Source organism: Zingiber officinale, chromosome 3B (genome assembly GCF_018446385.1).
Source record: "Zingiber officinale cultivar Zhangliang chromosome 3B, Zo_v1.1, whole genome shotgun sequence".
Lineage (NCBI taxonomy): Eukaryota > Viridiplantae > Streptophyta > Magnoliopsida > Zingiberales > Zingiberaceae > Zingiber > Zingiber officinale.
Genome location: NC_055991.1, coordinates 33,521,101 through 33,544,675, shown reverse-complemented (window position 1 = coordinate 33,544,675; position 23,575 = coordinate 33,521,101). Strand labels below are relative to the sequence as shown.

Genomic DNA, 23,575 nt, shown 5'->3' with positions numbered 1-23,575 from the left:
GGTAGAGACGAACGAGTGTGTTGCCCCAATATCAAATAATACAGTAGCATGCTGACTGAAAATAATTATCTGAGCTGTGACAACGGTAGAAGCATTCACCACATCTTCCTTGGTGAGGGAGAAAATTCTGGCATTCGTCGTAACTGGCGGGGCCTCCAATCTCCCTTGGCTTATCTGAGGACCTTCTATCGCAGCTTGCATCAGATGTAGCTGTGGGGGAGCACCTCTATTCTGGACATACTGCTGAGGAGGTGTCTGACTCTGGGTAGGACAGTTTCTGGCCATATGCCCTTCCAATCCACAGTTGTAGCACTTATTTGTGCCCATACGACATTTTCCCGGATGCTTCTTCCCACATGTGGTACATTGAGGGAACGTAGGTTGCTTGCTTGCTGGACCACCCTTAGAGTCGTTCCATTGCTTTATCTTGCCACTATGGTTTCCTTTCCAGTTGGCTTTGGTGTTTTGAGATTTTTGTCCTCCCGGCTGGGCTTGACTTTTGCCCTCGTTCAGCACCTTCAAGTAGTGTTCGGTGATCAGGGCACTGCTGATTAGCTCTTCGGCAGTCTACGGTCTATTAACTCCGCCGGCCACATTCAGAGCTATCTCGGGTCTGAGCATCTTCAGCATAAGTATGACCCTTTCTCTTTCTGTGCTGACCAACTCTGGGCATAGGCGCGCTAGACGGTTGAATCTCTTCATAGCTTCATTAACTGAGAGGTCACCTTGTCGGAACTCGGAGAACTTGTCGTAGTGCATATTTGTCACATGCATGTGGAAGAATTCCTCGAAGAATTCAGTCTCGAAGTCCGTCCATCTCATTTGGTTTACTTGTCTCTTTGCTTTAACTCGGTCCCACCACATTCTGGCATTGCCGGTAAGGCAAAACGATGCACACTTGACTTTTTCGTGTTCAGGCCAGTCCAATAGCTCCACTATGCTCTCCACAGTCTTGAACCAGGCTTGGGTGTCCCATGGCTCATAGTTATGGGAGAAAGCTTCCGGCTTCAGCCTCTGCCACTGAATCAGATACGCCTCCTGGCGAACCACTGGGGCTAGGCCTACCGGTGGTATAGGTGTCGGTGGCACTGGTGCAGCCGCAGGTATGACTGCATCGCATTCTGATTCCCTGGTGGGGTAGCAGGGTTCCCTTGCTGATTCATCTGAGTATTTATTATTTGATGCTGTTCTATGAACTGACGCTGAAGTTCAGTGACTACATGCATCAGATCAGGTGGAGGTACTGTCTCATCGGCTTTAGTATTGCGTCTTCTAGCCATGCTTATCTTCATGAATGACAACAAGGCTAGCATAAGTTATTATTATTCTTAATCTACCATCATGCATACTTAAACTAAAACTGTAACTTATCATAATTAAAAATGGAGTAGACATGCATACTTAAATTAAAGCATTCCTTATCGTACATAAAAAAATATAGAGTAGACATAGAAATTCTTACTTAGAGCGACAGGATGTAGGCTTGATGTGTGTGTGTAGTGGAAAGGCATACCTGCTCTGATACCAAACTGTAACACCCGCCCTCCCACTGCTTAGGAGGGACGGGGTTACTTACAGTCATACGTGCATGCATACATTGTAACGCCCGCCCCTTCCAGGGGCGCTAAGGCTACCCTAAGGGACGGGGTTACTTAGAACTACCTAATATACATGTGCATATGATCTCATAGCAGCGGAAGATATTTATCATATGCATATAATTTTTTTTACATGGCATGTGAACCATAAATCATACTAATATTCATGCATAACTTAATCTATATTTGCTACTTGAACATGAATCATGATCTTTAAAATCTACTGACATGAAATAAGACATCATAACTGCATAACATACTAGTTCCAGTTATTAGCATAAACATAAGGTACAAACTTAGTTCACATGCACAATTCAACCAAATAAAGTTTTAAAACTAAATTAGATTTATCCACCATGCCACTTCCACACACACTCTCTGCCTTTCCTGCTGCTCCCCTTAGTTCATCCATTCCTTGTCTTTCTCTGCAGTACAAGGAAACATAAAAACTATAAGCCCTAAGGCTTAGTAAGTTCCTTTCCTACTCATAAAACCATAAATCATACGTACACATAAAACATATCATAGCATGTGGAAACATAACATAACCATATCATAGCATGTGAGAACATAACATAAAACATATCATGACATGTGAGAACATATCCTGAAACATATCATAGCATGTGAGGACATAACATGAAACATATCATAACATGTGAGTACATAACATAAACTAATAACATGATCATCCAAGCCTCATAAACATGATTTCAAAAGTATCTTTAATAAGTGTGAAGGGAATCATATAACATGTACATGTAGATGCAAGATGTTCCTTTGAAAACATGAAAAATGGAATGAACATATGCAACATGTTTTTTTTTTATATCGTATACATACTTGAACATAATATCAACATAAGGGCCCGGCTTGTACCACATACATACATAAATGCGCACAATCCCTAGGACAGGGTAGCTAGCCCCGAACCTACTAGGGATCTAGGTTCGTTCATAGTCCGTCGACCTAGGGGCGTACTAAGGAGTCCATCCCTTTTTACGAGGCCCGTTTCATAGACCATCGACCTCGGGGCGCTTATGGAGCCCACCCTTGGTACAAGCCATACAAAAAGTAAAATAGCATGTCATACATACCATGTATCATATTTCTTTTCATGTCATCATACATATCACATTCTTGTCTTATCATACGTGTCATATCATGAAGAGAGCTCTTAATCCCAACTCAAGGGAAGCATCTCTTAGGATTTTCTTCTTACATAAGCCTTTCATAACATATCTCATAAACCATAACATGTTCTTATCATAACATAGAGCATAGCATGTTACATGAAACATAAAATGTATCACCTCATGAAGCATAGCATATCATCTCATGAAACTTAGCATCTATCATATCATGAAGCATAGCATATCATATCATGAAGCATAACATATATCATATCATGAAGTGTAGCCTATATCATTCCATGAAACATAGCATATCATATCATGAAATCATAGCATGTAACATATCATAAAGCATGGAAACTTAAACTAACCATATATCAAGAATCATACATTATGAGGAAACATAAGCATGCATAGTTTGATTCAAGAACTTTTCCCTAAACCTATTCTTTCAATCTTGGCCAAAACCTCACTAGCATGAATTCTAAATTTTGGCCACCATAAAGAGCATGAAACTTCAACCAACTATAGATAAATATTCATACATCATAAAGAGGCATAACAAGCATGGTTAAATTTCAAGACCTTGCTCTAACTCATATACTTGCTTGGCCGAACCCTAAGGTGAGGTTCTAAGATTCATTTGTACAACATGTATCATGGAGACTTATCTAATCTCATACACAAGATCATACAACATGTAGAAACATAACTAAGCATAATTAGGTTAGAAAAAACTTAACCCTAAGCTTACACTCTACCTTGGCCGAAACCTACAAGTAGGGTTTCAAGTCTTCTAGTGCATAAAGTCTTAACCTAACTTCATACAAGGTATCATACTCCATGAATGAACATAAGCAAGCATGTTTAGGTTTAAAATTTTAACCCTAAGCCTCATATCTTACCTTGGCCGAAACTTCACTAGGGTTCCATTTTTTTTTATACAACATAAAGCATAACACCTAAACTATCATCACATAAGAGTTCATTCATCAAAGCATGTTATCATAAAAGAAACCTTGTTATAACTTCATTTCTATTCTTGGCCGAGACTTACAAGTGGGGTTCCATTTCTTCTAGTGAAACATGTAATATAAAGACTTCACCTAACCACATACAAGATATCATACCTCATGAATAAGCATAAACAAGCATGATTAGGTTTAAAAATCTTGTCCCTAAGCTTCATATCTTGTCTTGGCCGAAACTTCTACTAGGGTTTTCATATATGTTTTATTTTTATACAACATGAAGCATAGAACTTAAAACTATCATCACATAAAGGTTCATTCATCAAAGCATGTTATCATAAAAGAACCTTATTCTAAACTTCATTTCTATTCCTTGGCCGAGACTTGAAGATAGATTCCTCCAAATTTCATCCAACATGGAACATGAAAAGAACTAAGCTATAAACCTATGAAAAACATACATCATGAAGGAGCATAACAAATATGTTTTCTTTTCAAAACTTTGCCCTAAACCCTATGATTCATCTTGGCCGAAACATTAGGTTAGGGTTCCTATTCTTTTAACAACATATAAAGACTTAAAACTTGAACTAACAACATATGAAAGATCCTACATCATATAAGAGCATAGACAAGCATGTTACCAAAAGAAACTTTTATCTAGACCTTCTCTTTTTGTCTTGGCCGAAACTTCAAAGTGAGGTTCTAGATTCTTTTTTTTTGTACAACATAAAGTATAACTTTTAAACTTGTTAATCCTAAGTGACCACCAATCTATCTTGGCCATAGCTTACAAGGAAATCTCCAAGGTTTCAAAAAAAAACATTTTGATACGAAACAAACCGACAACTACTTGTACTACAGTGAGGGGATACTCACATCCTCTCGCTTAATTTCCTAGAAGGAGTCCTTGGTTGTGAAGCTTTTCCTAGGGAGCTTGCTTCTTGTTTGGTTCGGCAATGGTGAGGGAGAGAAGAGGGGTTTCGGTGGAGAGGAGAAGGGAGGAGGAAGAGAGCAAAATGAATGTTTTCATTCATTTTCTCTTTTTATTCCAAATGAAAAGAAGAAGGGAAAATGAGTTTTTCCTTCTCTTTTCTTTTACTCATCCCTTAATGAAAAGAGAGAGCAAGAATCATCTTTTCCTTTGAGAGGAAGAAGGCAATTCCAACTTCTCTTCCTAAATGAAAGAAACCTTCTCTTACTCTTAACTATATTGTCCCTTCTCTTCCTAACAATATATTCTCTTGTTTCATTGGTTATCACATACATGTATCTAGTAAGAGGTCCAAGGTTCAAACCTTGGTCATCTCTTTTTGGTTCTATTTTATCATTTTTGCAAACTTCCACATAAGACCTACTTTTAACCATGGTAAAAATATGCAAACTTGTTAGATATCCTATGGGTGTTACATACGTATAAAATCATGGCAGCGGAAACAGTTATTTAGTTGTTTTTTTTCTACACTAATCATCATGCTTATCATATTGAACATGTAGGCATACTAGTATTCATGCATACAACTTAATTAATATCAACTACTTGAAACATGATTCGTGATATCATAAGCATACTAGTAAGAAACATGGAGAACATAAGTGCATAACTATCCATACTAGTTCAAGTACCATCAAAGCATAAAGACAACACATGGTTCATATGCAAACATAGAACATAAAAGCATAAAGTAGTTTTCTTCCACCGTGCCACTGCCACACACACTCTTGCCCTTCCTGCTACTCCTCTTAGATTAGTACAAATGTGAGAAGCACATCCGGTATCTAATATCCATGATGAAGAAATAGATAGATTGACTTCTATAACATATATACCTGAAGTGGAAGTCTCACTTCGCTTCTTCTTAAGATCTTCCAGGTACACCTTGCAGTTCCTCTTCCAGTGCCTGGTCTGACCGCAGTGGAAGCAGGTAGCATCCTTGGCGACCCCTCCTTTAGGCTTCAGTGCCTTGCCTTTGCCCTTGGCTTGGAACTTTCCTTTGCCTTTGGGCTTTCCCTTGCCCTTGTGTTTCTGAACCATTAGAACAGAGTGGGGCTTAGCCTTCTTAAGGTTCAGCTGAGCAGTTCTTAACATGCTAAGCAGCTCAAGCAGTGGCTTGTTAATTTCGTTCATATTGTAGTTTAGAACGAATTGACTATAGCTATCCGGCAAGGATTGCAAGATCAGGTCAGTGGCCAGCTCTTGGCCAAGCGAAAATCCCAACCTCTGTAGGTTTTCTATGTACCCAATCATTTTGAGTACATATGGGCCTACGGGAGCCCCATCTGACATCTTACACTGAAATAGTGCCCTTGAGATATCAAATCTCTCATGCCGCGCTTGTCCTTGATACAGTTGACGAAGATGTTCAACCATATCGTAAGCGCCCATCAACTCGTGTTGCTTCTGGAGCTCAGAGTTTATGGTCGCGAGCATTAGACATGACACATCTAATGCGTCATCTTGATGCTTCTTGTAAGCATCTTTGTCTGCTCGCGTGGCATTGGCAGGAGGAGCCTCCGGAATGGGCTGCTCCATAACGTACAGTTTATGTTCTTGGGTGAGAACTATTCTCAAGTTCCTGTACCAGTCCAAGAAATTTGCTCCGTTGAGCTTGTCCTTCTCAAGGACAGAACGCAGGGAGAAAGAGTTCGTATTCGACGTCATGGTTATCTACAACAGAAAAATGCAGAAAATAAATATCATATTCTTTTAAATCATTTAATTAGGCCTTTAACTAAATGATGCTCCCACTGAATTCTATAATTCATGTGGGACAAGATACACATCATACTACGCCTTGAGTTAGCTTTGGCTAAATCGCCCAAGACTTAGTATGATCGGTAGATAACGATTTACCAATTACATCTCTATGCAACTCTTGTTTATAGGATCATTATTCGAAGTTATATTAAAACTTGAGTTAGCTTTGGAAAATACGCCCAAGAATTAATATAAATGTGATTTATGTCCTATCTTTCCAACCATTGGAAGAATGCCTATAGTTGTACTCGATCCAATCGAGTTAACTAGGAATACTCAATCTAATTGAGTTTGTACTCGCCCATGCGTTGATAAACGGGACCAAGATTGTCCCTCCATACCCTACCAAGATAATATGTGTTGCTCTGCTTTGGCAGATTCAACAACACATGTGATCGAGGTAGTGATAGGTATGATGGCACGGTAGGCATTAGAGTTGATGCGATTGAGATCTAATCTAATCGAGAGGGTGCATCTTGTACACGATTTAGATCTAATCTAATCGTTAGGCACTAATTAATTACTAATCATGCATCACATACACACAAGCAATTAATTAAATTTATTTGTGATTAGTCATGGCCCTACTACGATCTTCTCAAGCCAATGAGAAGATCGGATGGTCAACCTAAGGTCAACAGCTTCTCAAGATCCTCCCTTTGACCACCTTGTGTTGCTCGCGCCCTCCTCGTAACTCCATCTCGAGTGGACCTTCCACCGCTCCAATTTTGTACATTACAATTTTGAAACTCGAGTTACATTCGAGTCTAAACTAATTTACAACAAGAATAAATGGAGAAAGACACGACGCACAGGTCGCGTATCAAATATACAGCACACACAATACAAATGACGGCGCGCAGGCCGTAATATGAATTACAACACAAATATACCAATCCAATTGGGTCTTTTTGGGCATGACTATCAAAATAATATATAATTCTAAATTATATATTTTCATAATTTTCTGTAATTTTTTCATAATTTTTACAATTTTTATGAGTAAAATTTCCCAGCGGTCCCGTTTAGCGGTTTTCGGGCGCAATCGCGGAACGAATCCCCTTGCGGGGCCAGGGGCAGTGCGCCTACCCGCGATCTAACTATCGCGAGTGTTCCTTTGAGATCCTACAGCGCCTTAGCCCGCTGTCCCAAAAAGATTTGGGGCGAAACCTTGCCGTTTTGGAAAAATCTTCTCGGTAGTCGGAGCCTACAAGTGTTGAAACACTTGTGCTTCGCTTCTACGAGAAAAATACCCATAAAAACTCTACAAATCATAAAATTACAGAATGTTATAGAATCTATATTTTTCATAAAAATACAAACTAAACTCATACAAGTCTTCGCACGTGGCTCTGATACCACTGTTGGATTTTTCGGGCCGCGAAAACCGCTTTTTCGCGTCGCGGAAACCCCGAAACCCCGCCACCGGATCCGTGCGAAGAATAAAAGTTTGTAAAACTACGAGTACGAGTTTACCAACCTATAGATCTACACTAGAACTATATGTTAAAGAGTTTTACCCTCGTAGCGTGCCCTTCGCGAGTCCCGCTTTTCCAAGGAGATGTCGGATCTCAAGTTGTCAAAGTAGAACACTCTCTATGCATATCCACACGAACTAATTAAGTGGAGAAGACCAAACAATAGGTGTGCTAGCACCTAGGTGGTTCGGCCAAGGAGAAGAGGAGGAGAGCTTGAGGAAGAAGATAAAATGAATGAGAATTACTCACAAAATGAAAACCCCTCTCCTAGCATTAGTGTGGCCGGCCACAATTGTAACTCATTCTCATTTAATGTGGCCGGCCACATTAAATGGAAGGAGACTTGTAACCTCCATGAGATGGCAGACACATGTGTTAGCTTTGATGATGTGGTACATCATCATTTGTTCTCCTAATGCCAACTCACAAATGATGTGGCATCAAGTCAAGTCAAACTTGACTCTTCCTCTCAAGTCAAGTCAAACTTGACTTAATCTCTCTCATGGTTGATCTAATCCAACCATTTAATTCAAGCCAATTTAATATAATAAATCTAATTCATTTAATTAAATTGATTCAATGAGTCATAATCTAAATTAGACTCATTGAACACATGAATCAACTTGAGTTCAACTCAATTAGCCCAATTAGGATTACTCTTAATCCAATTTGATTCATCACATGAATCTAATCCTCTTGGTTCAACATATGAACCTAATCTCCATCTAATTGTCCTTAGTGTGTGACCCTATAGGTTCTTGTAACGTTGGCAATACCCCTAAACCCATTTAGGAGCATAAGTAATGAGCGGTATCTAGCACCACATCATTACTATCCAAGTTACAAGAATGTTGAGATCCAACATCACCTTGTGACTACTAATTGTGAATCCTCACAATATATGACAAGTGTCCTTCTATCCTAGACATCTAGATTGATCAATGTGAGGCATAGACCGTGTCATCCTCTAATCAATCTAAATCTTGAACTCCGAGTAGACTCACTATATCAAATGAGCTCAATATCTCATATTGACTCATTTGGGCATGGCCATGCACTTCGTGGTCTCACTCTATCAAGAATATCGATGTCACTCCCGTCATATAAGAGGGATAGATCTCATCTACATCACTCACATCCCTCTGCATAATTCGTTATATACCCAGTAATCGCCTTTATAGTCCACCCAGTTACGGGTGACGTTTGACGAAATCAAAGTACATAACTCCTTATGTAGGGAACTATGGTGACTTCAGGTCTAAGGACTAGTAGTCATACTAATAGTCACATGAGAAAGTATATGACACTCATATAACGATCCATGATACTTTCTCATGGTGGGTCATTCAGTATACATTCTCCAATGCATACCCATGTGTCAACTTGATATCTCTATATCCATGACTTGTGAGATCAAGTCATCGAGTTGACCTACATGCTAGTCTCGTCACATTAATATTGTCCCTGAATGTTAATACTCGACTAGGAATGATTAAGAGTAGTGTTCCCTATATCATCTCACTATCGATTCAACCAATCGATTGATATAGGTAAGAACCTTCTACTCAAGGACACTATTATACTTAGTTTATTTGGCACCAATACAAGTAAGTATAATAACAAAAAATAAATGTCTTTATTTATATAAGAATATGATACAACAAGTCCATAATACAATCATCAAATGTGTAACGACCCGGCCCTTTGGCCTCTTGGGCGGCCCTTGTGGCTGCCCACTGGCGGCCCTTATGTCGTCAACCGATGACCCTTGGCCGTGTCGTTACTCACTAGGACTTTCCACCCCTGGCCAATGGATTTTTGCCTCCCCCAGGATTCGAACTCTAGACCTCCAGGCTTAAGTACTAGAGTTTATGAATCCTGGTAGCCAAGTGAGAGCCTTGGCTACTAGGATTCATAAACTCTAGTACTTAAGCCTGGAGGTCTAGAGTTCGAATCCTGAGGGAGGCAAAAATCCACTGGACAGAGGTGGAAAGTCCTAGTGAGTAACGACACGGCCAAGGGTCGTCGGTCGACGACATGCGAGGTCGCCAAATGGGTCGACGACATAAGGGCCGGCAGTTGGGCCGCCACAAGGGCCGCCCAAGAGGCCAAAGGGACGAGTCATTACAAAATGATTGGCTCTAGGGCTCTAACTAACATTCTTATCGTATCATATCATATCATGTTTCTTTTCATATCATGGCGTATCATATTTTTGTCATATCATGAAGAGAGCTCTTAATCCCAACTTAAGGGAAGCATCTCTTTGTCATATCATGAAGAGTGCTCTTGATCCCAACTTAAGGGAAGCATCTCTTAGGTTTTTCATCTTACATAAGCCTTTCATAAATATATCGTGATAGCATGAGGTGCACATAACATAAGCATATCATAAGGAATTATAACATGATGGCATGAGTGCACATAACTTAAGCATATCATAAGGAATCATAACATGATGGCATAAGTGCACATAACATAAGAATATCATAAGGAATCATAACATGATGGCATAAGTGCACATAACATAAAACATATCATAAGGAAATCATAACATGATGGCATAAGTGCACATAACATAAAGCATATCATAAGGAATCATAACATGATGGCATAAGTGTAAGGAATCATAACATGTTGGCATAAGTGCACATAACATAAGCATATCATAAGGAATCATAACATGATGGCATAAGTGCACATAACATTTAGCGTATAACATACAACATGGTGACCTAAAGCCCATAGCACATCATAAGGAGTCATTATCATGCATGGTTGGGGTTTTGATCTTCCTACAAACCCTAACTCATTCTTGGCCGAAACCTAAAGGTGAGGTTCCAACTTTTCAATACAACATGTAGCATGGAAACTTAAACTAACAACATGTAAGAGATCATACATCATGAAGAAGCATAAACAAGCATGGTTAGATTTCAAAACTTTGCTCTAAGTCTCAAATTCAACCTTGGCCAAAACCTAAAGGTGAGGTTTTAAACTTTTAAATACAACATGAAGCATGAAACTTAAACCAACCATATATTAAAGATCATACATCATAAGGAAGCATATACAAGCATAGTTAGATTTCAAAACTTTGCTCTAAGTCTCAAATTCAATCTTGGCCGAAACCTAAAGGTGAGGTTTTAAACTTTTAAATACAACATGAAGCATGAAACTTAAACCAACCATATATTAAGAATCATACATCATAAGGAAGCATATACAAGCATAGTTAGATTTTAAAACTTTGCTCTAAGTCTCAAATTCAACCTTGGCCGAAACCTAAAGGTGAGGTTTTAAACTTTTAAATACAACATGAAGCATGAAACTTAAACCAACCATATATTAGAGATCATACATCATGAGGAAGCATATACAAGCATAGTTAGGTTACAAAACTTTTCCCTAAGCCTTTCATCCATTCTTGGCCGAAACCTAAAGGTAAGGTTTTAAACTTTTAAATACAACATGAAGCATGAAACTTAAACCAACCATATATTAAAGATCATACATCATAAGGAAGCATATACAAGCATGATTAGATTCAAAACCTTGCCCTAGAACTTGTATCTCAACTTGGCCGAAACTTCAAGGTAGGGTTTCTAAACTTTTAATACCACATGAAGCATAAAACTCTTAACTAACAACATATAAGAGATCATGTATCATGAAGGAGCATAAACAAGCATGTTTTCATTTCAAAACTTTTCCCTAGACCTTGTATCTCAACTTGGCCAAAACTTTAAGGTAGGGTTTCTAAACTTTTAATACCACATGAAGTATAAAACTCTTAACTAACAACATATAAGAGATCATGTATCATGAAGGAGCATAAACAAGCATGTTTTCATTTCAAAACTTTGCACTAGACCTTTTATCTCAACTTGGCCGAAACTTCAAGGTAGGGTTTCTAAACTTTTAATACCACATGAAGCATAAAACTCTTAACTAACAACATATAAGAGATCATGTATCATGAAGGAGCATAAACAAGCATGTTTTCATTTCAAAACTTATCATTGTCGAACCCTAAGTTTCTTTTCAAAACATTTTAAGCATAGAAAATGTAGGAGGCTACTTGTACTGCAGGTTAGGGGGGATACTTACTTCCTCTCACTTAATTCTCTAAGAGAAGTAACCTTTCTTGTGAAGCTTTCCAAGAGAAGAATTCTTTTAGCTTGCTCTCGGCAATGGTGAGAAAAGGGAGCTTGGTTTCGGTGGAGAGGAGGAGGGAGGAGGAAGAGAGAAGAAAATGAAATTTTCTCTTTCCTTTTCTCCTTTTATTCCAAATGAAAGGAAGAAAGAAAAATGAACTTTTCCTTCCCTTTTCTTTTACTCATCCTAAATGAAGGGAGAAAGCAAAACTCTCTTTTCATTGTAAGAAGAAGAAGGAAACTTGGCTTCCCCTTCTTAGTGAAGAGAGCCTTCACTTTCCTTACCATTAACCATAATTTCCCTCTTTTCATAACAGCACACCCCGCCTGGGGCTACTAGTTATAACATGGAACTACTTACTAAGAGGGCCAAGGTTCAATCCTTGGTCATGCCTCTTGTTGGTTCTTTTTTTCTTTTTTTTTTTTAAGAAGAGTCCACATGAAACCTATTTAACCATGCATAAATTCATGTAAAATTTCTAGGGATCCTATGGGTGTTACAGAAAGGCACGACGCGCAGGTCGCGTATCATATACAACACGCACATCACAGAAAATGGCACGCGGGCCATAATATAAATTACAACACAATTTTTCAATCAAACTGGGGTCTTTGGACCATGACCATCACAAAATGATACATAATTCTAAATTATATAATTTCTATAAATTTCTATAAATTTCCCACAATTTTTTACAATTTTATGAGTAAAAATTCCCAGCGGTCCCGTTTAGCGATTTTCGGGTGCAATCGCGGAACGAAGCCCCTTGCGGGGTTAGGGGAAGCACCCTTACCCGCGATATAATCATCGCGAGTGTTCCTAAGCGATCTTATAGCGCCTTAGTCTGCTGTCCCAAAATGAATTGGGCGAAACCTTGCCATTTCGGAAAGATTTTCTCGGTAGTCGAAGCCTATAAGTGTCGAAACATTTGTTGCTTCGCTTCTATGAGAAAATTACCCATAAAACATATAAAATTAGGAAATTCACAGAAAGTTACAGAACTGAAAGTTTTTCATAAAAACACAAAATAAACACGTACGCGCTTCGCACGTGGCTCTGATACCACTGTAGGGATTTTTGGGCCGCAAAAACTGCCTTTTTGCGTTGCGGAAACCCCGATTCCCATGCTACCGGATCCGTGCGAAGTTTAAAATTCATGTACGAGTTTCTCTACTCCTAGATCTACATTAGATCTACAAGATCAGAAGGTATACCTTTGAAGCGATGCCCATCGCTTAATCCCGCTCGTCCAAATGATGCCGGATCTCGAGAATGTCAAAGTAGACACTCCTCTATGTGTATCCACACGAACAAGAAGATGGAGAAAAGACACTAGAGTGTGCTAGCACCCATTGTAGCTCTCGGCAATGGAGGAAGAGAGGGAGAGAAGAGAGCTTGAGGAAGAAGATGAGAGTTACACACAAAATGAAAAAAACTCCTCTCTTGAATAATTGTGGCTGGCCACATTAAGATGTTAATAACCTCCATGGAATACCAAGAGTCACAACTCTTGGTAACTCCCATGAGGTGGCATCCCACTTAAGCAACCATGATGATGTGGAGCATCATCATTGGTCCACTCTTTGCCAACTCACCAATGAGGTGGCAAATGGTCAAGTCAAACTTGACACTTTATCTTCCTCTCAAGTCAAGTCAAACTTGACCACTTCTCTCCCATAGTTGATCAAATCTAACCATGGGTTCAAGTCAATTTTAATTTAATGAAACTCTATTCATTGAATTAAATTGACTCAATGAGTCTAAGTCCAAATTGGACTCATCTAACACATGAACCAAATTGAGTCCAACTCAATTAGCCTAATTTGTGTTACTCTTAATCCAATTTGGTTCATCACATGGACCTAATCCTTTAGGTTCATCAAATGAACCTAATCTCCACCTAATTGCCCTTTGTGTGTGACCCTATAGGTTCTTATAACATTGGCAATGCTCCTAAACCCATTTAGAAGCATAAGTAATGAGCGGTATCTAGCAACACATCATTACTACCCAAGTTATATGAATGTTGAGATCCAACATCACCTTGTGACTACTAATTGTGACTCTTCACAATATATGATAATTGTCCTTCTATCCTTGACATCTAGATTGATCAATATGAGGCATAGACCGTGTCATCCTCTAATCAATCTAAATCTTGAATCCCAAGTAGACTTACTCAATCAAATGAGCTCAACATCTCATACTGACTCATTTGGGCATGGCCATGCACTTAGTGGTCTCACTCTATCAAGAATATCGATATCTCTCCCATCATATAGGAGGGATAGATCCCATCTACATCACTCACATCCCTCCACATAATTTGTTACATACCCAGTAATCGCCTATATAGTCCACCCAGTTACGGGTGATGTTTGACGAAGCCAAAGTACATAACTCCTTATGTAGGGAACCATTGTGACTTCAAGTCCAAGGACTAATAGTCATACTAATAGCCACATGAGAAAGTATATGACACTCATATAACGATCTATGATACTTTCTCATGGTGGATCATTCAGTATACATTCTCCAATGCATACCCATGTGTCAACTTAATATCTCTATATCCATGACTTGTGAGATCAAGTCATCGAGTTGACCTACATGCTAGTCTCATTGCATTAACATTGTCCCTTAATGCTAATACTTGACTAGGAATGATTAAGAGTAGTGTTCCCTATATCATCTCACTATCGATTCAACTAACCGATTGATATAGGTAAGAACCTTCTACTCAAGGACGTTATTATACTTAGTTATTTGGCATCAATACAAGTAAGCATAATAACCATAAACAAATTCATTCATATATATAAGAATATGATACAACGAGTCCATACAACAATTATCAAATGATTGGCTCTAGGGCTCTAACTAACAACCCCATCACAAAATCCAGGGTAATATGTGATCTCATTTCCACTCTGGAATAGGAATCCGCTGAAGTAATCCTGCAAGTCTCTGGTGCTCCACCTTCACCTACTGACAGACAAGACATCTTGCTACAAATACCGCGATGTCTTTCTTCAAACCATTCCACCAGTAGGAACGCCTCAAATCTCGATACATACGGGTCCCTCCTGGATGGATCGTAAATCGAGAGCGATGAGCCTCCTGAAGTAGCTCCTGGAAGACTGAGTGAGACTGAGGTACGTATAATCTGCCTCGGAAATATATAATACCCTCCTCATCTCGTGTGAACTCGGTCTGCTGCCCGGAAGCTATCCGACTGCCAATGAACTATAAGTGTTGATCTTCAGCCTGGGCCTCTCAGATCCTTGTCCTGATCGATGACTAAGCAACCATGGTAACCAATATACCCTGCTATATCCGTCCCTGCTTCTGAAGGCCCAACTCGGAAAAGCCCTAAATCAAATCTGTGACTGAAGCTCGGTGGCAAGCCAAAGTCCCTCTCGACTTCCTGCTGAGTGCATCAACAACCACATTAGCTTTCCCCGGGTGGTAGCTAATGGTATAATCGTAATCCTTCAGGAACTCCATCCATCTCCTCTGTCGGAGATTGAGTTCCTCCTGGGTGAAAATATATTTAAGACTCTTATGATCCGTAAGAATCTCAAAGGTAATGTCGTACAGATGATGGTGGCTAGCTCCAAATCATGTACTGGGTAGTTCTTCTCATGCTCCTTCAACTGACGAGAAATATAGGAAACTGCCCTGCCGTGCTGCATCAGGACAGTGCCCAAACCCTGAAGAGATACATCGGTGTAAAGTACGAATCCATCCTCTCCAGCGGGCAAAACCAAAACTAGAGCCGACACTAATCTCCGCTTCAGCTCCTGGAAGCTGGTCTCGTAGGCTTCTACCCATGTGAACTTCAAATATAGATGTTTCTATTAAAACATCTCCAGAAGTATGTGAAGGGCAACAAGGACAATGGAAACCGATCCAAACAACCTAGGAATACCGAAATCATCGAGTCCATGAAAACATCTATGACTTTGTAAGCCTAAATGGTAAAACCTAAAACTCATAATGTCCATACAATAGGCATACTCAACTATAAGATTCCTGACAACAATTCTGAAAGCTGATCACTAGCTATAAATCACCAAAGAAATAGATCATCAAATGTGATAGCAATGCTCCATCACAAGAAATACTACATATGTGGGAGCAACGCTCTACCACCATCAATGCAACCTATATGGGAGCAGCGCTCCTCTACAAGCAATCTATAATATGTGGGAGCAACGCTCCACCACAACAATCCAAACCATGTGGGAGCAACACTCCACCACAAACAATCCATAATATGTGGGAGCAATGCTCCACCACAAACAATCCATAATACTGTTGGAGCATTGATAAACCCAAATGACATTACCAAAAACTCATAATGGCTGGAATATAACCACCCTCATCAGGCAATCAACAGTGGCATGATATACTAACAACCAATCCATGCCAAGGATAATGTCAAACTCGACCATTTCCAACACCAATAAATCAACAAGTATCATGTTGCCAAAATCTAACGGGCAACCTCTAAACTCCTGAGTGACGTCCAATAAATCACCAGACGGTAGGGAGATGGTCAGTCACTGCGGTCTAAGAGTAGGTAGTCTACCTATGTCCTTCATAAAGGCATGGGAAATAAAATAATGCAAGCTACCAGTATCTATCAGTATATCAGCGGATAATGCATAAGAAAAATCATACCGCGGAAAACGGACCCGTCGGTCCACTGTGCATCCTCTCTAGTAACCGCATGAATATGTCCAGTCTCTGGGGTGGTGGATGTGGTAGTGCTGCCAAAGGCTGTTGCGCTTGAGTGTGAACCTGCCATTGTGACGGTGTCGGGTACCGAGCCAGAGACAGATAGGTAGGCTGTGATTGATACTGGACCAGCGGCTGGGGCTGTGACTGGTACTGGACTAGTGGCTGTGGCTGATACTGCCCCTGAGTCAGATACTGTGGTCCCAGAACAAAGCTCTATGATACTATGAGGGCATCGGAGTGCTCCTGTCCATGCATGTCATATGCAGCTGCTGCCGCGGGAGTTGTCCTCTGCTGGCCAGCCACTCCGGAAGCAATATGCTGAGCCTTCAGCAAATAATCTCGACTCAGGTGCCCGAGCAGTTTGCAATAATAGCAAACTGACTGTCCCAGGGAGCAGGTTGTGGTGACGTGGTCTCTTGACCCACATCTGGTGCAGTGAGTGTCGCTGGCAGGCTGTTTCCAATTCTGCTGAGAAGACCGGGAACGTCCTGATGAAGATTGCCCTGACTTTTGAGGCTGACTAAAAGCCCCAGAAGTACCCTGACCTGGCTAACTGCGACCACTCTGCTGTTGTCCGGTTGCCTGTGGTGACTGGGCCTGTCCTGATGTCTGACCCGTCTGCTTCCTTTTCTTGTCTGGAAACGCTCTCTGCTGAGTTGACTCAATCATGAGGGTTCTATCCAACGTCTCTAAATAGGATGAACTCCCGAAACCGGCAAGCTTTACTTGCAGATGTCCATTTAGTCCCTGGATAAATTGATACATACGGGAACTGTCCTCAACAACTAATTCTAGATAAAACCCGGCTAACCGATTAAACTTGGCATTGTACTCCATCACTGAGCGGTTGTTTTGTTGCAAACTCAGAAAATCCCGTCGAAGAGCAATCTAATATGCACGTGAGAAGTAGCGGCTCTCAAAAGCCTCTCTAAATCTGGCCCAAGTGATGTTCTGCTCGCTATGATGGATTGCTGCGTAACCCACCAGGTGTCGACCTCATCCCGTAAATGGAAAATAGCTAGCTCTGCTTTCTCCCACTCGGAGCAAGCCATGTAGAAGAAGGTTCGCTCCATAGTCTCTATCCAGGACTGAGCCACACTCGGATTAGTCTCTCCTCAGAAGAGTGTGAATCAACTGTTCATCGACTCTGTCAGTGCTGGAATTCGGGCTCGTGTCGCGACTATATCAGTGAGGTGAGTAAGGGCGGCTGCAGGAACTGGCGGAACCACTGGATCTGGTATAACAGGTGGTACCGCTGCATAGTCCGGGGGAGGCATCCCCGGTGCTGCAGCATAGACTAAGGCAGGTGCCATTGGTGGCACTGCAGGGTCAACATAGGTGGGCGCGACAGGAGGTATGGTGGGTGGTGGTACCAGAGGTGGAGCAACTGCTACTGCTAGTGCGGGTGCCGCGTATATAGTGGGCACCGGTGGCAGTGGTGCCTGATATGCCGTAGGCACTGGTGGTGGTGGTGTCGAGTATGCCAGTGGTATCGCTGGTGGTACCGTAAATACGGTAGGAGTGGGTGTGGCGGGTGGTACGGTCGGGGTAGTTACCTCTGAAACCATCAAAGTCTGAGAACCTGACGCACCCATAGTATCTTGAGTTTGTCCCTGACTGATAGGCTCAACTCTAGTAGGGATCTCTAGCGAGTCCATTGCCAGAGATTCCCAAAATCCTCTTACGTGGCCGTCTAGCACCACGTCTCGCAGCTACTCGTGTAGATCTCCTCATATCTGTTAAGTTATATCATAGATATTACAACAAGTAACTAAAATCATAAAATTACCTTTTTACCTATTTACCGTCAGGAGATGTTCCGTCGTTGTCCAGTCCCCATACATAACCTTAGAATCCCGTATGAGAAAATCGAAAGAAATTCGTGCAAATCCAAAATGAAATTCCAAAACATAATCATAACGAAAATCCGTACAAATCTGAAAATACAAGTTTGACACGCAAACCTGGCTCTGATACCAAATAAATTGTCACGCCCCAGGTAGTCCATGCCAGAGAAAATTTCGACAGCATCTCCCCTATATGGGTGATAATATGAAATTTCTTACAATGCCCTCAGGGCCACATATACCTCGGCCAACACGGCCGGAACAATAATAATATATAACAGTACAAATATAGCAAACATCCACACAGTTTAATAGTAGCAACTAAACATAAGCAGAGATAAGGAAATCATCGCAAAAATCCTACTCAACTACACCCATAAAACACCAATCTGATATCCTACTCAACTACACTCATAAAACACAAATATGATATCCTATTCAACTTCACCCATAAAATATAAAACTCCAGCATACATCCAAATGAAAACCCATCATCAAATAACAAAACATGCAATATTCAAATGTCAAGCTATAAGTCTGGAAAAAAAAACATAGTCTAACACAATAAGTAAAACCCAAACTGTGCGAACTCGTCGTGATGCGCAATGGTGGGGGACTAGCGACTGGAACCTCCTGAACAACCTCAACCTGAAAATGGTAATAACAGGGTGTGAGTCCAACACTCAGCAAATACCTAGTCGATATGCATAGTAAACTGTAACAAATAGTAATAACTATACGTACAGTCTCCTAATATAACATATAGAAAGTGCAAAATTGTAAGATAAGGAGTAACTGTACTAACCAGAACCTGGGTATAGGGATATCAAGGCCGTCAGACCCAAAGTATCATAAATCCTGTATGCATGTCAAACAATGCATCCATCTAATATGTAGCATATAAAGTGCAACAAACACAAACAATAAATGTAAATAATGCATATGATGCCAATAACATGTCTTGGTAACCCCTGACGCCAGTCAGTCATCTCACACACGATGGTGAGACCGAGTGGGTAGGGTTGTGACAACCGTGCACCCTGTCATCTCTGCTCCTAAGCGACCGAGTGGACGAGCTGCTGTTAGAGTATACCTATCCTCCTACCTCAAACATAGTGAGGGAGCGCAATGCTCTCATCTCCCGGTACGAGATGACCGAGAGTGATCCTTGCTGGCTACCACGCTGCGTCACGCTATCCATGAGCGGACCAACGGAGCCAAACAGAGCAACCTACTGCAACACACCCTACCTAAATAAAAACCACTAACCCATGAGTGGTTGTGTGTGCAGACCCATGTAACTGGCGATGCGCTCAACAATAATGGAGTCGACTATCACACAACATGTAATCATGCGAGATGGTGCATGACACTAAGTATAGAAATATCTTGATCCTATCCCTCTCCATTTAATGTGTACCAAGATATGTGGATCAAATAATATGATCTAGGAACACATGTCAAGTAGGATATCTAACTAATCTAGTATATCATAGAGCATGGCATGTCACTACCTCTATAACATAAATAATAAACAGGTAACAAGCAATACATGTTTGGAAATAAATAGTGACATGTCGATGCAGATATAATCATAATTATTACTATTTGTTAAAATCTACTAAACATATCAATAAGACGTATCAAAATAGATAGGTCATGGTACCCGCCTCTAATGTAGATCGAGATAATCAACCTCTATATCGATGTGCTCGTCCTGAATCCGAATCTTGTATCAAAATGTCCAGTTTAGCTAACTCTATCATGCATCAATTAGCTAAACTAAATTCTAATCCAATTAAGAATTTCCAAATTGGATCCATCTAATTCATCCAACGTAGACATGGAACCCGCGCTATGTAAATCTGATTGATATCCAAGGCCAACTTACATTAATTAATAAAACTGAAAGCTTTTACTAGAAGCTATATTTAATTGATTTTTTTCAAATATAATTATAAAAAATAAAATAAAATCTAAAACTACATCCCTCACACCCTAAATGCATCAAATGTACACTAGGCAGACTAAAATACCCACAAGTATTTTGACACAAAATGCCCCTGATTCCTACTCTAGTCATGAGCACACCTTGACCTTCAATTATCTCAACTCAACATCTACAAAGCTTAATGTCAACATGCCAAAATGACTGCCCTCGGCGACTCCTATATACACTTCTCAGCATGTGGGTCATTAAGACCTCTATTCAAGTCAAAATTATCTTTGGCGACATCAAATAAAAGAATATTCCCAATGTCTACATAATTGACTAAAATATACAAGTTCAAATCAACAAGCACATCTCAAAATCACATGCACCATTCACCTAAATAGAATCTCTACGCACATCTCATCGGTCACGTTCTCTCCAATTTTTTTTTTAAAAAAAGAAAACGAATAACTCGAATGTTTGACCAGTTCGAGTCGCTGTTATGTATTTACTCCTCATGTACGTACCTTGTTTCAGAAATTGATTGATTGGACTTTCTTCAATCCGGCGGCTGGATTTTGTGGGCTAGATGCCATTATTATTGCTAATGATGGATTATGTTAATTTCTCTCAGTATTCCTAGGTGGACCTGCACCACTAGACAGATACTGCCATACTCAGCCGCGCTCAGTGTAATCTACTTTATTGAAGGCACTATCAAACCATGCATAAAAAATGTAGGAGGTTCCTTGGTAAAATAAGTCACCGATGAACTGGCTGTACCTACGTGAATAAACAATATGGTTAGACTAGACTGTGTGCCCCTTCGTCCATATTGATAAAATTAAGGGTAGACCTAGTACAAAGTTTAACAAGCTCTGCTAGCCTGTTGCGAAATCCAAAGCAAGAACTGAAAAATAAACTACATTTTAATTACTGAACCAAGCATTCAATTTCAAGATTTTTCATTTCATTTACTTAACTTTCATAATACACAAACTATGTAGCATTTTTATGAAATAACCCCTCTTATCAACTAGTTTGGGATGAAAGAACTTAGAGTACTCTGAATCACTTTAAATTAAAATCAATATATTTTTGAAAATCCTCTTAATATATATATACACTTTGATTTGAAATTAAGAGCGATAAGTTTTTAAACTCAAAGGCTTGCTAAAATTTATTACAAGTTCATTATAATACCTAGGACAATGATACTCACTAACCAATACCACCAATGAATTACTAGAACTCCCATTATTCGAAAATACTATACTTTTAAAATTTTGAATCGTGTAGGTCCATTAATAAGTTTCAGACAAAAATAACTGATGGATCTAGAGAACTCTAAATCATTTTAAATTAAAATCAATGAACTCTTAGAAGAGTCCTTGATGTATTTATGTTCTCAGATATGAATTCAATATAGTAAATTGAGAACAGTAAATTTTTTAACTTATAAATGTTTGATGAAAATTTATCAAAATATCATTATAAGGCCTAGGGTAATAATACTCACCAATCAATACTACCAATGAGTTTCTAGGACTTTCCTTGTTAGAAGTATATCAAAATTTTCAAAATTTTAAATTTTCAAATAGTGTAGGCTAGTTCATTACTTAGTTTTGTTTGAAACTGCATGATAGACTTAGATAACTCTGAATCATTTCAAATCAAAATAAATCTACTTATGAAACCTTCTTAATTTATGTTCTTAGATTTAACTTCAATAGCGTAAGTTGAGAGCAGTGAATGCTTGAATGGGTAGAGCATAAATTTAGAGATATGCTTTCAATTTAATTTACTGTTTTTAATTCACTCTATCAAATTTATATATGAGAGCATAAATATATTAAAAAGACTTCCAAGAATATATTGGTTTTGATTTTAAGTGATTTAGAGTACTCTTGGTTTATCAACCAGTTTCAGAAAAGATAGGATGATGGACATAAAGTGAAAAAAGAGGAGTATTTCAGGAATACACTATACTATGTGATTTGAGTATTATGAAAGTTATGTACGTGAAATAAAAAATCTCAAAACTTGCCTATGGAGTTTAGTAAAATGCTAAAAAAATAAAACATAAATCTTTAACAAAACATTCTGTACCTCACCCACAAATCCTCTAAAACCATATAAAATGCCAACAAAGTCCAAGCAATGCACAAAGTTTGCTACAAGGAATAACTTGGTCATCATATCAACATAATTATATCATGGGTACTAACTTTGCTCTCAGTAATATCACCACGACCAATGATATCATACCCAATTTTATTGAATATTAATTCGTTTTATCTTCTCATGAAACATCTGATTTTTGGTGAGGAAAATATAACATTCTAACTATCACACAAAACTATGATAACATGTAAGTCTTCAAAGAGTTCACCAAACAACCCCTTCAAGAAAATAGCTTCCTTACAAGTCTCAATAATAACCATGTACTTACCCTTAGTAGGATATAATGCAATTGTAGTGATGTGGCTCTAGATCTCCTGTTTTGCTACACCACTTAAGTTGGGTTTCCATAGGTAGAACTCCTTCTCTTCTACACCCAGGCCAACTTCCAACAACAGTCCACCGTAGTTGAGCAAGCTTCCGATCTACGAGATCAACATTGATTAGCCGGAGTCGGCGGTGCCAACTTATCCCTCTAGTGCTTAAATCACCACAATGCTAAAGAAAAAGGTTGCCTTCTCCAAGAGAAGGCTTATGCTGGAAAAGAAAGTGTCTTCCACTGGGGAAGGACCTTTTCAAGCAATTAAAATAAGTGTCTTACACCGGGGGAGAGTTTTGACTAAGTAGGAGGAAGAAGAAGAAGATAAAATATGGTTGAGCTGGTTAACCATTGCTTTGACTAAGAACTACTAAAAAAATTTGAATTCAGTTTCATCTAGCCCTTGCTTCAACCAACACTCATTTGCTTATATAAATCGAAGACAAACTTCTT

The 23,575-nt window shown here is 39.5% G+C and overlaps 1 protein-coding gene across 1 annotated transcript; it reads right to left on the bottom strand.

Annotated features, from left to right (window-relative positions):
• Window positions 1-17,972: 17,972 nt before the first annotated feature.
• Window positions 17,973-18,500, bottom strand: LOC122054797 (leucine-rich repeat extensin-like protein 3). Its single transcript, XM_042616228.1, has one exon. It carries the CDS (start codon window positions 18,498-18,500, stop codon window positions 17,973-17,975), a length of 528 nt encoding a protein of 175 aa, XP_042472162.1.
• Between the last annotated feature and the right edge of the window lie 5,075 nt (window positions 18,501-23,575).